Raw genomic sequence first — 14280 nt, 5'->3', positions numbered from 1 at the left:
TGAAAGTGCACGCGCTACATTATGCAAATTAGCTTCTTGTACGCGTCAGACTTTCCTGCTCGCCAAACAAGCAGAAACAATAAGAAACTGATCAAAAACAGATTTTGGTTGTGATTAAGCATTATTCTGATTGTTCTGAGAAACGTACAAATTAACCGGCGATACCAGAGTAAAGAGTTTCATAACGTTTATTCGTAAGACGTCAGAAGAAATGCAAAAGATTACGCGTACAGCGCGAGCAGATCTTACAGCGCGAAATACGAAGTTCTGTTTTCCGGCAACCTGAAAAACTCACCTTTTCCCATTGCCTCAGAACAAAAATTCGCCAAAAACTTTCCTTCTTCATATAGAAGAGAGTTTCGTGGAATTTCTTTAGAAATCTAAGTTCCAGTGTAAGTAAGCGGAATCTGCTCGTTTTGGTAGACCCCAGTCTACTGCATCACACCTTTTTGCTCGGACCCGCTCGTTTCACCGCCCTACATATATAAAGCGCCCCGATCCACATAGCCTGCGAGCAGGCTCACTTTAGAGCACGAGCACGAGCACGAGCACAAGCGCGCGCGAAATCAAGCGGCTAAGCCGCGAGACGAGAAAGTGAGCCTGTTCTTATCTTTGCAAATTTTTCATTTCTACCAAGGAAACCGCAGAAAAACTGAGCCAATTAATTTTCACCGGAAGCATGACACTTTGGCAGCTTAGAGTTCTAGTCTCGGGAAAATTGTAAATCTTTTTCATAACATGCAGGCGCGATATCCGTTGTTGATGTTGACTGCAACCTGTCACCTCGGCCGCGATGCCCGTTGTTGCTGAAGAAAAACCGTCGAAGTTTATGTCTAACAAGGACACACACTTGATTCCAAGTGATCTTGCTTTGGCAGTCTGATCTTTGATGATGCTGGTAAACTTTCTTGGCGCCTCTTTACCAGACTCCTTCCCGCCGGATCGCTTTGCTGCTCGCCGCTCGCGCGCGTGGCGCAAAGGTGAGCCTGCTCACAGACTACTATCCAGACTATCCACATGGTCTTTTGTACATCGCATAGCACTATATACCAGAAGTTGTACTGTGATGTCTATTCGGTAGTTATATCGCTTATCCTGATTCTTATACCTGGTCGAATCATGGTTCATATTTTAAAAAGTTAAAAGGCCTGAAATATGGTATTAGTACGCGTTTTAATTCCCATGGTACTTACCACTTTGAAGCATAAGGTAGGTTAAATGGAATCCTTTGTCTGTATTTTTGTTGTCTGTGTGGAATGTTAACTCCACGTACCTGTCGGTTTCAGCTGCTGAAAGCTCATCATTTAATCCAGTCTTATTACCGCATAGTTTTCCTTCCACTTTTGGTTTAATAACGATTTGCAAGTAGTCATAGCTACAAAAGAATTAACCTATTAAATTAATGGTTTTTCTACTACATATAAAATCACTTGCACTTAGGCAGTTGGAAGACAAAGACAACATCTCAACAACAACAACAACAACAACAAGCTTTATTACAGACATATTTTTTTACAAGGTTGTACATTAATAGAACCAGGGGCCTGGCTACCTGAAATAACTAGAGAGTTAAAACAGGCAGGCGGCCAGGCAGCCAGGTCTACAGATGTATTAATACAAATTTAGGTCGGTACACACACATACAACACAGAACACATAGTGAATCTGGCTGAAAAACTGCATGGAAAGCTGTAAAGAATAAAGGCTGAAACAAATTCTGGCTTGAACGAGTTAAAACCCTGCAAACCCTTGACCTCTGTTACACCAGTGCAATGCCCTACCAAGTCAGCTTTCGAGTCAATTGAGCGTTGGTCAATTTGTGAGTCCGTAATTTACACATAAATGGTGAAAACAAGCAAGTGATGATATATATTTGTAACGTACATGTGAACAGCAAGGAAAAACATGCTTCATGCTACACTATAACAACAATAACAATAACAATAACAATAATAATAATAATAATTATGATAACAATAATTATAAATGACGAACGCGCGCAATTTACTCTTGAACGGCAAAAGCGTTCTTGATTTGTTTGCTTCAAAATACACAAAAGTATTACGTTTTTTTTTAGAACAAATGAAGAGCCGGTGGACAAAGGGCGTTAAGGTATTTGATAAAAAGTGAGCTTCGTCGAAAACCCTCCAAATTTCGCATGCATTTTTGTTTAGGTGCGTTAAACAACGTCCTGTAAATTTTTTGGCTGAAGTTTGCTTCGTTTTGGAGATATTACGTATGCAAAAAAACCACTCGGTTTTTCCTAGCGGCGTCTTTAGAAGTTTATTTGTTGAACAACAAACAGACAAGAAGGCTGTTTATTTTGTACGAAGTCAAAATCAAATCCCACAGAATCTTAGCTGTCTTTCTTCTAAGTCAAAGGAAGTCTGGGAACAGATTGTTTCCATAGGTTATTGCAACGTGAAACACAACACTTGAGTCGCTCGAGCGTCAAAGGAAATACCATCGAACAGAAAAGAGATGATGCATTAGAGCTCTGTTAACTAATACCTTAAGAATTGTGTTAAAGTACCTTGTATGCATGCCTGGTGGTTGAGAGGCATCATAAAGCCTTGATAAACCCGTAAGTCATCAACACGCATAAAAGAAGCAAAATGTGTTCTGAAACTTCGAACGCAGCTGATATAATCGAGCTATCAGCGAAGTTCACTTTTGAGCAAAATACCTAACGCCCTTTTTCCACCGGGCCCTTCAATTTGTTTACGAGCTCGAGTTTTCTACGAGTAATACTGGACACAAATTTAGTAGCATTTGGCTTGTACTAAATGGCATTTGACTTCACACTCGCTTGATCGACTGCAGTCTGTCACCTCGGCCGAGAAAATAAGACTAAACTGTTCTACAACTGTTTGCATGAGATTGATCATGAAATTTTCCAAAACGTAGTTTTCATTGACACCGGTGTTGCCATTGTTAGCAATTTTTCATTCATTTCAAAAGATCTAAACTAGCAAAACGACTTATTTACGCGGTCTTTTTATACTTTCTACGAACTCGGCTAAGAAGTTAACTCAGTGCTAAACCACAGCCGCCTAAAATCTGTGAGACTCTATTCAACAATGAGATTCATATGTCCGAGCTTGTACGAGCAAACTCGAAAATGTAACAAATACAACATTTTGACCTAAACATAACATTTTCTAACACTAATGCGTGTGTCCCGTCCATAAGGACTTTTAAGCCGGCATTCTTTGTAACGCCTCTCAGAGTTCCCACCAGTATCGAACCAGTAACACAAAAAAACCGTTTACCTGCACATTCTATCATGATCAGGATCTTCCAGTTTAAAATACTTAAACTCGTATTTAACCTTCATGCGTGGTGGAATGTGAATAGTATAAATACAGTCCATATTGTTTGGGTAATCTTCGGGATATCCAGGACTTTTGAGTGTGTTATTTACCACAGTTCCACATCCTGTTGAAACAAAACTGTATATGTGAATTTTCTTTACAACAATGGCATGGGAATAAGCTATATTAAGAATTTCAGACGAAAGCTGTATCTTACTTTGTACTGCTGAGAAGCGTTAATAATAATAGTAATAATAATAATAATAATAATAATAACAATAATAATAATAAATATTTAGAAGCCTGTAGTAGTAGAAATATCTACATAGATAAACAACTTCTAAATCAAAACTGTATTAATAGTGTCAAACATAAGAGCGATCGAAAAATGTAGTTTACTAGTGAAGTCTTATACAATTTATTATAAATAAAACTAAAAATTGAATTGAAGAGAACGCGGTCCTGAAAAGATAGGTCTTCACAGCCGTCTTGAAAGATGAAATGGAATTAATACATCGAATACTAGGCATATCCCACAGCTGTGGCGCTACTATCATCTTTCCGGGTGAAGGCTGTAGTACAATGCCATTAATTGACCTTAAGGTCATTCCACTGAAATAGAACCTGCACTGAGATGTTTGTGAAACTTTGTCTATTGATTGTTTATATTACATAGGAACTTAAATTTTCAAATAAATATGAGGGGTCCTCACGTTCGTTTACGAGCAACAGCACCTTGTTTATATCCAAGAAATCCTTATAATAGCACCATGATTGTAGTCACGATTGCTTGCTAAATTCACGTTTCCAACGATTGTTTTTTTGTTAAACACTGAGAACAGGTCCATATTTATTTTACACAGAGAAATTTATTACTCAATTCAAAACAACAACAAAAAATGATAAGTCACCATACTCGTTTGCGAGAAAATGACGATTCACCTCTATGGCGAGGTCCAGCCATAAAGAAAAAGCCGCCATTTTTTAATGCGCGCACGCTAATCATGCTAATTATTAGTGTTAGTATTGGTATTGGCATTGGCATTGGCATTGGCATTGGCATTGGCATTGGTATTGGTATTGCCATTGGCGTTGCCATTGGCACTGGCATTGGTATTGGTATTGGCATTGCCAGTGCCATTGACATTGGTATTGGCATTGGCGTTGGCATTGGCATTGGCATTGGCATTCGTATTGGTATTGGCGTTGGCGTTGGCATTCGTATTGGTATTGGCGTTGGCGTTGGCATTGGCTTTGGCATTGGTATTGGAATTGGCATTGGCATTGGTATTGGCATTGGCATTGGTATTGGCATTGGTATTGGCATTGGCATTGGCATTGGATGTGCCATTGGTATTGGCATTGCCATTGGTATTGGCACTGGCACTGGTATTGCCATTGGTATTGGCATTGGTATTGGCATTGGCATTGCTATTGGTATTGGTATTGGCATCGGCATTGGCATTGGCATTGGTATTGGTATTGGCATTAGCATGGGTATTGGCATTGGTATTGGTATTGGCATTGGCATTGGTATTGGTATTGGCATTGGCATTGGTATTGGCACTGGCACTGGCATTGGTATTGGCATTGGCATTGCCATTGCCATTGCCATTGCCAGTGGCATTGGCACTGGCACTGGTACTGGCACTGGCACTGGCATTGGCATTGGCATTGGTATTGGTATTGGTATTGGCATTGGTATTGGCATTGGCATTGGCATTGGTATTGGCATTGGCATTAGCATTGGCATTGGCATTGGTATTGGCATTGGCATTGCCATTGGTATTGGCATTGGCACTGGCACTGGCACTGGCATTGGCATTGGCATTGGTATTGGCTTGGCATTGGTATTGGTATTGGCATTGGCATTGGCATTGGCATTGGCATTGGCATTGGCATTGGCATTGGCATTGGCATTGGTATTGGCATTGGTATTGGCATTGCCATTGGTATTGGCACTGGCACTGGCACTGGCACTGGCACTGACACTGGCATTGGCATTAGCATTGGCATTGGCACTGGCACTGGCACTGGCATTAGCATTGGCATTGGCATTGGCACTGGCATTGGCATTGGCATTGCCATTGGTATTGGCATTGGCACTGGCACTGGCACTGGCATTGGCATTGGCATTGGCATTGGTATTGGTATTGGCATTGGCATTGGTATTGGCATTGGTATTGGCATTGCCATTGGTATTGGCACTGGCACTGGCACTGGCACTGGCATTAGCATTGGCATTGGCATTGGTATTGGCATTGGCATTGGCACTGGCATTGGCATTGGCATTGGCATTGGTATTGGTATTGGCATTGGCATTGGCATTGGCATTGGCATTGGCATTGGTATTGGCATTGGCATTGGTATTGGCATTGCCATTGGTATTGGCACTGGCACTGGCACTGGCACTGGCACTGACACTGGCATTGGCACTGGCATTGGCATTGGCATTGGCATTGGTATTGGTATTGGCATTGGCATTGGCATTGGTATTGGTATTGGCATTGGCATTGGTATTGGTATTGGCACTGGCATTGGCATTGGCATTGGCATTGGTATTGGCATTGGCATTGGTATTGGTATTGGCATTGGCATTGGCATTGGCATTGGCATTGGCATTGGCACTGGCATTGGCATTGGTATTGGCATTGGCATTGGTATTGGCATTGGCATTGGCACTGGCATTGGCATTGGTATTGGCATTGGCATTGGTATTGGCATTGCCATTGGTATTGGCATTGGCAGTGGCATTGGCATTGGCATTGGCATTGGTATTGGTATTGGCATTGGTATTGGCATTGCCATTGGTATTGGCACTGGCACTGACACTGGCATTGGCATTGGCATTGGCATTGGCATTGGCATTGGTATTGGTATTGGCATTGGCATTGGTATTGGTATTGGCATTGGCATTGGCACTGGCATTGGCATTGGTATTGGCATTGGCATTGGTATTGGCATTGCCATTGGTATTGGCACTGGCACTGGCACTGACACTGGCATTGGCATTGGCATTGGCACTGGCACTGACACTGGCATTGGCATTGGCATTGGCACTGGCATTGGCATTGGCATTGGTATTGGCATTGGCATTGGTATTGGCATTGGCATTGGCATTGGCATTGGCATTGGCATTGGCTTTGGTATTGGCATTGCCATTGGTATTGGCACTGGCACTGGCACTGGCACTGGCACTGACACTGGCATTGGCATCGGCATTGGCATTGGCATTGGCTCTGGCACTGGCAATGGCATTGGCATTGGCATTGGCATTGGTATTGGTATTGGCATTGGCATTGGCATTGGTATTGGTATTGGCATTGGCGTTGGCATTGGCATTGGCATTGGCCAATTAGTGTCCAAATCGATTTTGACATTTTTCTAAATTAAAACTACTAGGACTACTCTCAGGAACGTAAGGGTCTATATACGAGCCAATCTGAAAGAAATTGATCTTTAAACAGCTAAGAAGAGAGATTATACTCGAGCTATCTTAACTGTCCTACTACCTTCAGAGTGTCTTTATTACCATAAACGACGACAGTTAAAAAAGATGTCGTAACAGTCCAATATGTTTGCTTACCTTGCATTGCACTGGCACCTTCCATAGTTTTCCATAGAAGAAAAAACAGTAAGACGAACATTATGATTTTCCTTGACGGTGTAATCGTCATTTCTGTAGAAACAAGACGATCTAAGATCGCAAGTCGGGCTGTAGTTAGACGTTATGACGTTGAAACTACTACTTATTCTAGGGCAAGAATTGTTCAGTTAGCAAAAACTAAAGCGATAACTTATCTTTTGACTTACGCAACAACCTTCTCGGGTCGCCATTTAATGTCACCCAACGCAAAAGCTTTGAAATTTACAAAGCGAAGAACCCTGTCAAGCTAAAACGTTGTAAAACGCCAAGTTCCTAACGGGTCTCGTTTATGTTTGATACCTCACAAACATTCCTGCGCAACATACGTATACAATATACACATAAAAGCGACAAAACTAATGGCACAAATAGAAAAATAACAGCTGATAATGTATTCTGTTTGAGCAAAAACATAATAAATGTAATACTCAAGATAGAGACTACATAAATATGACAATTACATTTAATATCTTCCCTCTGACGAAAGCCTCTTTTGCAGTCAAACATTATTGTTTTCGTCAGTTCCTAGCGTTTGATCATGATGCAACTTGTCTTTATCAGCACCTAAAACTTTCGTAAATGTTCTTCTGTCGTCTGTAGTAACACTCTGTCCACATTATCTGTTCTTTAGTAACTCATTTGTCAACATCTCCAACATATCTTTTTCTTAATTTTCTTCATCGACTTAGACATTGTGGAAAGGAGGTTGAGCCTTTGTTACGTGTCTGCGGCATTGCCCTTTGCACGTGACAGAGCTTTGAGGAGAAACCTATGGTCGCATTAGTCGGTCAAAACTTGAAATCTTTAACCTATTATCTAATGTAAGAGGCGTGGTAAAATTTAAGCCTTCTTACCCATGTTACACAGGGGAAGCAACTAATAAGCCTTGCAGACGGAGCGTGCCCAGGTCTCTAATTCCACGCAAAGTAGTAGCCGTGCCCATGTTATTACTGAGCCGGCGTTTGATGCATGCAGAGTTTGGCGTCGAGCCCAATAGCGACTGTCGTTGCTAAAGGGGGTCAAACTACATTTGTTTTATGGTTCGATTTTTGAGGAAGAAATCAGAAATCTAGAAGTGCCACCTCAGCCCACTGTAGTTGAAAGAGAAGAATATATCGATTTCACGAATCGTTTGATAGTAATAGAATCCTTTTTTTTCTTTCCTATTTTAGAAGAAGAACTAGGACGTAAAAGTTAATTATGAAATCCCTTTTATGAAAACGAAAATCAAGTTTAACTGCCTTTTGTTTAATAAAGATTCCGTAACGAAAAAAAAAAACGAGTCATTCTCCACGCTATATGCGTTACGTTATGCGTCATTATTATTAGACTCTTACTCAGGTTTCAAAAGGTCGAATTCAATAAATCTTTATTGTACAGATGCTCTGTTCCTTAAAACTTGGCGAAATACTCAAATACAAGTTTTCCTTTTTTCCGTTTCTCTGTTTCATCAGCCCTTTCTTACTACCCAGATGTAAATTAAATCTAAACTACTCACTACGCAGACTAGGTGAGCAGATTCGAAGGAGTGCTGGAAGGATCGAGTGAGTCTTCAATCCATACCTACAACTTGGATTTTCCAAGTTAAAAGTGATCGAAAATAACTTTGACTGATGTCTAAAATGACCTAGCGAGTCAGGAAGAGGTTCCAGTTATCGAGGGTTCGAGTTACCGAGGGTAAAATTGCTATAAGTGTTGACGAAAATCAAGGGAAAATCGATTTTGGTTCGAGCTAGCGCGAAGTTCGAGGTAGCAAGGTCGACTCTACTCTTATTTGTCAATAATACTGAGATAAGTGCAATGTCGCTACCTACCTTAAATCTTTTTTGTTAACGTCGGCTCAACTCAAGAAATCCAAATCCGCAGCAAATTAATTAATGAAACAGTCAGGATCTCATCTACGAATTCATTTCCTCTCAAATTGATCTTAACTTGTTTAGTCTCTGGCAAACAATTGAGTGGTGGCCATTATGTGCATATTTTTGGAGCGTTCCACTGACTTGGATACACATATGTCTCTTTTGAATATTTAGCGAAGTGAGGATATAGATAAGATTTCTCTTTAGAGTTCTTTTCGGTCGTTCCGACTCCATGCATAAAGTACAGTTTCGGTTTCGTATCAACCAAATGCATTTCTGTAATCACAGACTATAATTTTGTGAAAGCAGCCGATGATAGCATTTGAGTAGTCATACGGATAGACCAAGGCTAGCATAATGATAGCTGCCCAAATGTTACGGAAGATGTCAACGGATTTATTCATCGTCAGTTTAAATGCTTGCGGTAAAAAGAGCAACAAAACAAACGAATTATCTGCACAAAACAAGAACAGCATGCCAAAGCTGAAAGCTACCGACAAAAATAAGATAAGATAGGATCACGGAAAGTTTAACCCTAAAAACTCCGTCTTGCCATTAATTGAGAACTTCTAAATGAGTGCTTTGGATAAATACATACGCATTTTACTCACATCAACATATGTTCACTATGTACTGAATGCACTTAAGCTGTAAAAAGAGTGATGTACTGAGCTGCGTATGCTAAGATTGCTATATCAAATTGAAAAAGTCTGGCAGACGTTCAATGTAAGGCAGTCCGAATTTCTTTTACATTCTAGTAAATCAAAAGAACTGAGCAATCAAAAACTATTATTTGTCGATCAAGAGTAGCTTCGGGATTCAAGTGTTCGGCGTTTAAAAATTAAACTAAATTTTCCCGCTTTCCAGAAATTCATTGGGTCATAAAATTTTTGGTTTGCACGTTTCCCTCGACAGCGTTTCTTCGGTTGGTAGATTAATCAAACGATAGTTCCGTAGCATTGATCTCAACGATCACTTTACCGAAATGACATATTTTTTGCACAGAGCCGGATTGTTCGAGTGTCAGGTCATATATGAACAAGTTTACCTGTTAGCTGTTTTCAATACGGCGGTCTGCACCATGCAGAACTTCTTTCTCAAGTGTCACAACTCATGGTTTCGTTCTGATGCCAAGGGTTTGACTTGGGATCAATAGCGCTTTTCTGAATCGCTTGGCACTCCTAAATCGACATATAGTAGGGTTGGCCAAGGTTTTTTTTTTTTTTTTTTTTGATTTAATACAATTTTGAAAACAAGGTCATTTCGTATTTTGATAATCTTGACCGGCCGCCGGTCATTTAATAACTACAGGCAATTTGTTTTGGTGAGCTACTTACACTGGGGTGGAAACATCCAATCAGGGTAACGTCCGTAATTGGCAATGTACACATGTTCTAGCTAGGCAAACAAACCAAGTGAAAACCTGTTGTTATTCATATAACCCCAAAACTATAATCACGAACACAAAAGAAAATTATTGAAATGTTCCACAAATTGAAAGTTTGGTTTCAAGATTGAAGTGGTTTCAAGGTAGATCGAAACAACGCGATGTAGAAAAATATAAAGGTATTTTCCTTTCCGTGTTAAGTTCTAATTTACAAGCTTGAGTGCGTGGCAACAAAAAATGAAATGTTGCACCATTTCAGGGTCGTTTCAACTGTTACCACGTACAAAAATAAAGATCAAAGCTTGAAACGCTCCTTATAGTTATTATTTTCCAAAACAAACATGGAAAAAAGAGTTTTATGTTTCACGTTACGATGAATGGTCTTCGCCTGCAGTACATTTTTAAGTCTTCCATTCCAACACCCTAATGTAAAGGAAGCAACAGTTCTTTGTGAAATAGCTCCTAGCTGACATTCACCTTGGAAAACAATGTAGATTAAAAATCATCCCCATAAGTGATAATAAAAGTAACAGATTTTTTATGCCTGATGGTATAAATTTTAACAGAAATTTGTCGAAATGAAGAATAATTTTCGAGTTTGGAAACGGATCCAGACGTGATCGAGACAGGAAACCGCTCATGGAAGTCCCTCGAACGAATTTGCATATACTTGAAATCGTAGTAGAGCGCCGGGTTTTCAAATGAGTGTCGTAAAACCAAAACCAAACCAATTACTTACCAATAGACTACTCAGCCAATTTCAAACCGTAGTAAAACTAAAACCAAAACCAAAGTAATCGTCTAATTACTTTCGACATCCAATTGAAAACCGCTCTAAACAGCCCTCAATGTTTATAATGAGGGTGGATTTTATAGCCGACAACCAGAGAGATATTCTTGCTGTAAAATCTTGAGAAAAAGCTAAAAGGCGGTTGAACAATGTTAAGAGAAACAAAGTACGGAAGAGTACAGTATGTTTCTCAGCCGAGTCTGACCACTTCATTGTAAAACGGCTATATCTTTACTTACTTCATGATCACAGGAGGTCTGATATTTGGCCCAGAAACAATACATTTACTCTTTAATATAAAGCAAAATATAACTTAAAACAGTTTACTTTTGTACCCTCGTGTCCCTAGTTGGATTTCAGTTCAGTTACATGCCCAGTTTACGTACGTCCGAGTCTTAAGCCCAGTATCCGCCAGCAACGATCAGATCAATGCAATACCAACGTCACTTTCGGCAGCCAACCGATGTGGTAAGCTCCTTTGGCACTTGCAAAGTTGTTTGGCCTTCGATCTGAAAAAACAAAAACAAAAAACAATTGCTTGCTAGGAACCGTGCATTGTGATAAAAAGCTGGAAGAAAGGTGTGATCCTCCTCTCCATGTTTTACAAAATGACACAGAAAACCATTTGCCTGAAATAATAAATTAATGACATTTAATTAGTGGTGTCTAGATTGGGATTATATGCATATCCTAAAACTATAGGTAGAGGTATAAAAGTAGTTCACAACTTTAGCAACGATCTTTTACAGTCGGGAGAAACTGGACGGAAATTAAACTGGGCATACTAAATCTAAACCTTGTGAGTGGTAAATTCAATTAGGTAAAATGTATTGATGACACAATTATTTGAACTCTTCGAGTATCTTCACTCCAAATCTAGAAAAACTCCTATGAAAACATCGCATCTTTCAGAAACTGTAGACCAACGGTAGGTTAATTTTACTGCGTTGTGAAAAGCGCAAACATAAGTCATGAAAATATCACTCACCTGACCAAGATGTTGGCCTGTGGAAGTGGTGTTCAAGCTACAGTGTAATAGCGCACCCAAACCTTTTTATAGTTATTCGACAGCTGCAACTGACAGTTCTGAGTCCTTTCGGCATATTTCGTTTTTCATAAGTCATTAAAGTATGACGCAAAAATTGAAATAATATTTAAATAACCATTTTCATGGTTAACTTTTCTCATTTGCATTACAATCAGAAGCATATTACCTAGATGCGTTTACCCCGGTTCAATGCTGCCGATTATTCCAAACCAATCAAATTTAACTTCCTAATATGGAGCACGGGCTCTCGCGCAGATATCGCGTGGACATGTCGTGTACGCGCGGACTACACGCAGGTTTTAGTGGGGAAAGCTGCAACAACCGCAACGTATAGTTGACACTAATTAATAATCGTCGAATATGTCGAAGGTGAAAAGAAAGCTGACCTTCATGGAGGTTAAATTCGACGAAGGAGGAAACTTGCTACCTGCTAAGAGACCGAGAGACCATCCCAAACTAACATTCCACAAACTTTCCAGATAACACGACACAATCGACTGTACAATATCACCATGTTTGCCACTGTTCTCAGCTATCTTCCTAACTTTCTAGCTGCTTAATACCTCCCTAACATACTCGTACCACCTAACCCGAAGCACCGCATATTTGTCCCGAGAAAACTTCACCTTTTCACTAAATAAATCAAAAAATCTCTCACTTGACCTTTTCATTACTAAAATCAGACTGCTACGACGTTTTAACGATTCAAAGTCGTTGGCACAAGAGTCCAGATAAACCTTGATGGTTTCTGCCAACTCACTAGAAACTCTTTCAAATACAACTTCCTTTCTCAGTTCTCTTCCCGAGGCACAAATCTTCCTTATTTTCATGACCGAGAGCTTCTTCGCTTTGGACGCCATTTTGAACAGGTTTGTTTTGCGAGAGATTCACGCAAGGAGTTCGCGAAAAGCGCGCTATTCAGAATTTCCTTATGTGGGCAAAAATTAGAAGAGTGATTTTCATTGGTCGGGAATAATCGGTAGCATTGCTTGAAACAGATAGGGGAAGTTAAACGCTTCTAGGTGATATGCTTCTGTTGCAATGCAATCCAACGTGGATGCGAAGCAATTTTTGGGCATAAATTGAAAAATTTTGAAAAATTGTTGGACTATATGTTGGACTATAGTGCAACGTAAAAGAGAAAGGTTTACCTCAAAAAGGGCTATTAGTCACTTATTGGTGCCGGTCAGAAACTGGGCAACATACTGGACATGCAAACATGCGGGCGATCTATTTCGAATTTTCAACTGAAGCGTGCAGTAAGTAGTCGACAAATGTTTAATAGTCCCTAGAGAAGTCTGAACAGGTTAAAAAATCTTTTCCTCGAGAGACTCTATTCGTAAAGCCAAGGATGCTACCCTAATTGTCCAAGCTAAACCTGGCTTAAATACGCGTAATGAAACCTAACTGTTGTAGCGACTTAACAAGCATGCCGACGGCTTGTCAAGTTATCATACGTACGTACTACACTGCATTTGACAATAGCTTTTCGCAAAATACGTGAATATGAAATATTTTGTAATTTGCCTCACAATCTGAAGAAGGCTGGTGGCAGCCAGCCAAAATATTGTATTTAATGAACTTTCATTTTCATTTTGTCGGCTCTGATTAACTTAATTTCAAAAACGTAAAACATGCAAATATGCAGCTGATGCTTTGAAAGTCCGTTGTCTCTGCATGCATGCAATTAACTACACGACCAATGTGTCCCCTTTAAGCCACGACCAATGTGTCCCCTTTAAGCCCCGACCAAACGGCGATCGCAACATTTCAATGCAACTTATCGCAACATTTTTGGGAGCAACATCCTACATGTTAAGCGTGTTTGGCCACTCTGTTGCGACATGTTGTGACAATTCGGTGTTGTTGGATCAAATTTAACCATTTTCAAACTTGAGCCAACAACCCACAGCAAGGCGCCACATGTCGCAACAGGGTGGCCAAACTCGCGCAACATGTTGTGTTGAAATGCTACGATCGTTTGGTCGGGGTTTTAGAGACCGCGATACTGTTTTGCATGCAGAAAATGCACATTTAAAAATAAAATGATTATTCTGAGACTTGTGCAGACGCCAGTGGTTTTTGAAATGTATGTCAAGTTTGCGTATCTCTCGATCATAGGAGAGTATTAAGACGGATTCCGCTCAAAGTTCGAGCAATAAATGCAAAAATTATTTACTAGAAATCTACTCATAGCACAGTATCTATTTAAAACAACTCACCTTATTTCATTTCT

At 40.0% G+C, this 14280-nt stretch overlaps 1 protein-coding gene across 1 annotated transcript in view; it reads right to left on the bottom strand.

Annotated features, from left to right (window-relative positions):
- Positions 1-13999, bottom strand: part of LOC110044104 (uncharacterized) — a 36888-nt gene extending 22889 nt beyond the window's left edge. The window contains exons 1-4 of the mRNA XM_089296229.1: positions 11332-13999; positions 6901-6993; positions 3273-3438; positions 1194-1375 (exon numbers count right to left, since the gene is read on the bottom strand). Of these exons, the coding sequence (XP_089152355.1) occupies positions 1194-1375; positions 3273-3438; positions 6901-6991 (439 nt within the window). The 5' untranslated portion in view covers positions 6992-6993; positions 11332-13999. The remainder of the gene's footprint in view (positions 1-1193; positions 1376-3272; positions 3439-6900; positions 6994-11331) is intronic.
- Positions 14000-14280: the final 281 nt, after the last annotated feature.

Source organism: Orbicella faveolata, unplaced genomic scaffold (genome assembly GCF_042242905.1).
Source record: "Orbicella faveolata isolate gen_17 unplaced genomic scaffold, um_ofav_v1 contig_26, whole genome shotgun sequence".
Taxonomy (NCBI): domain Eukaryota; kingdom Metazoa; phylum Cnidaria; class Anthozoa; order Scleractinia; family Merulinidae; genus Orbicella; species Orbicella faveolata.
This window is presented reverse-complemented; position numbering and strand designations above follow the sequence as displayed.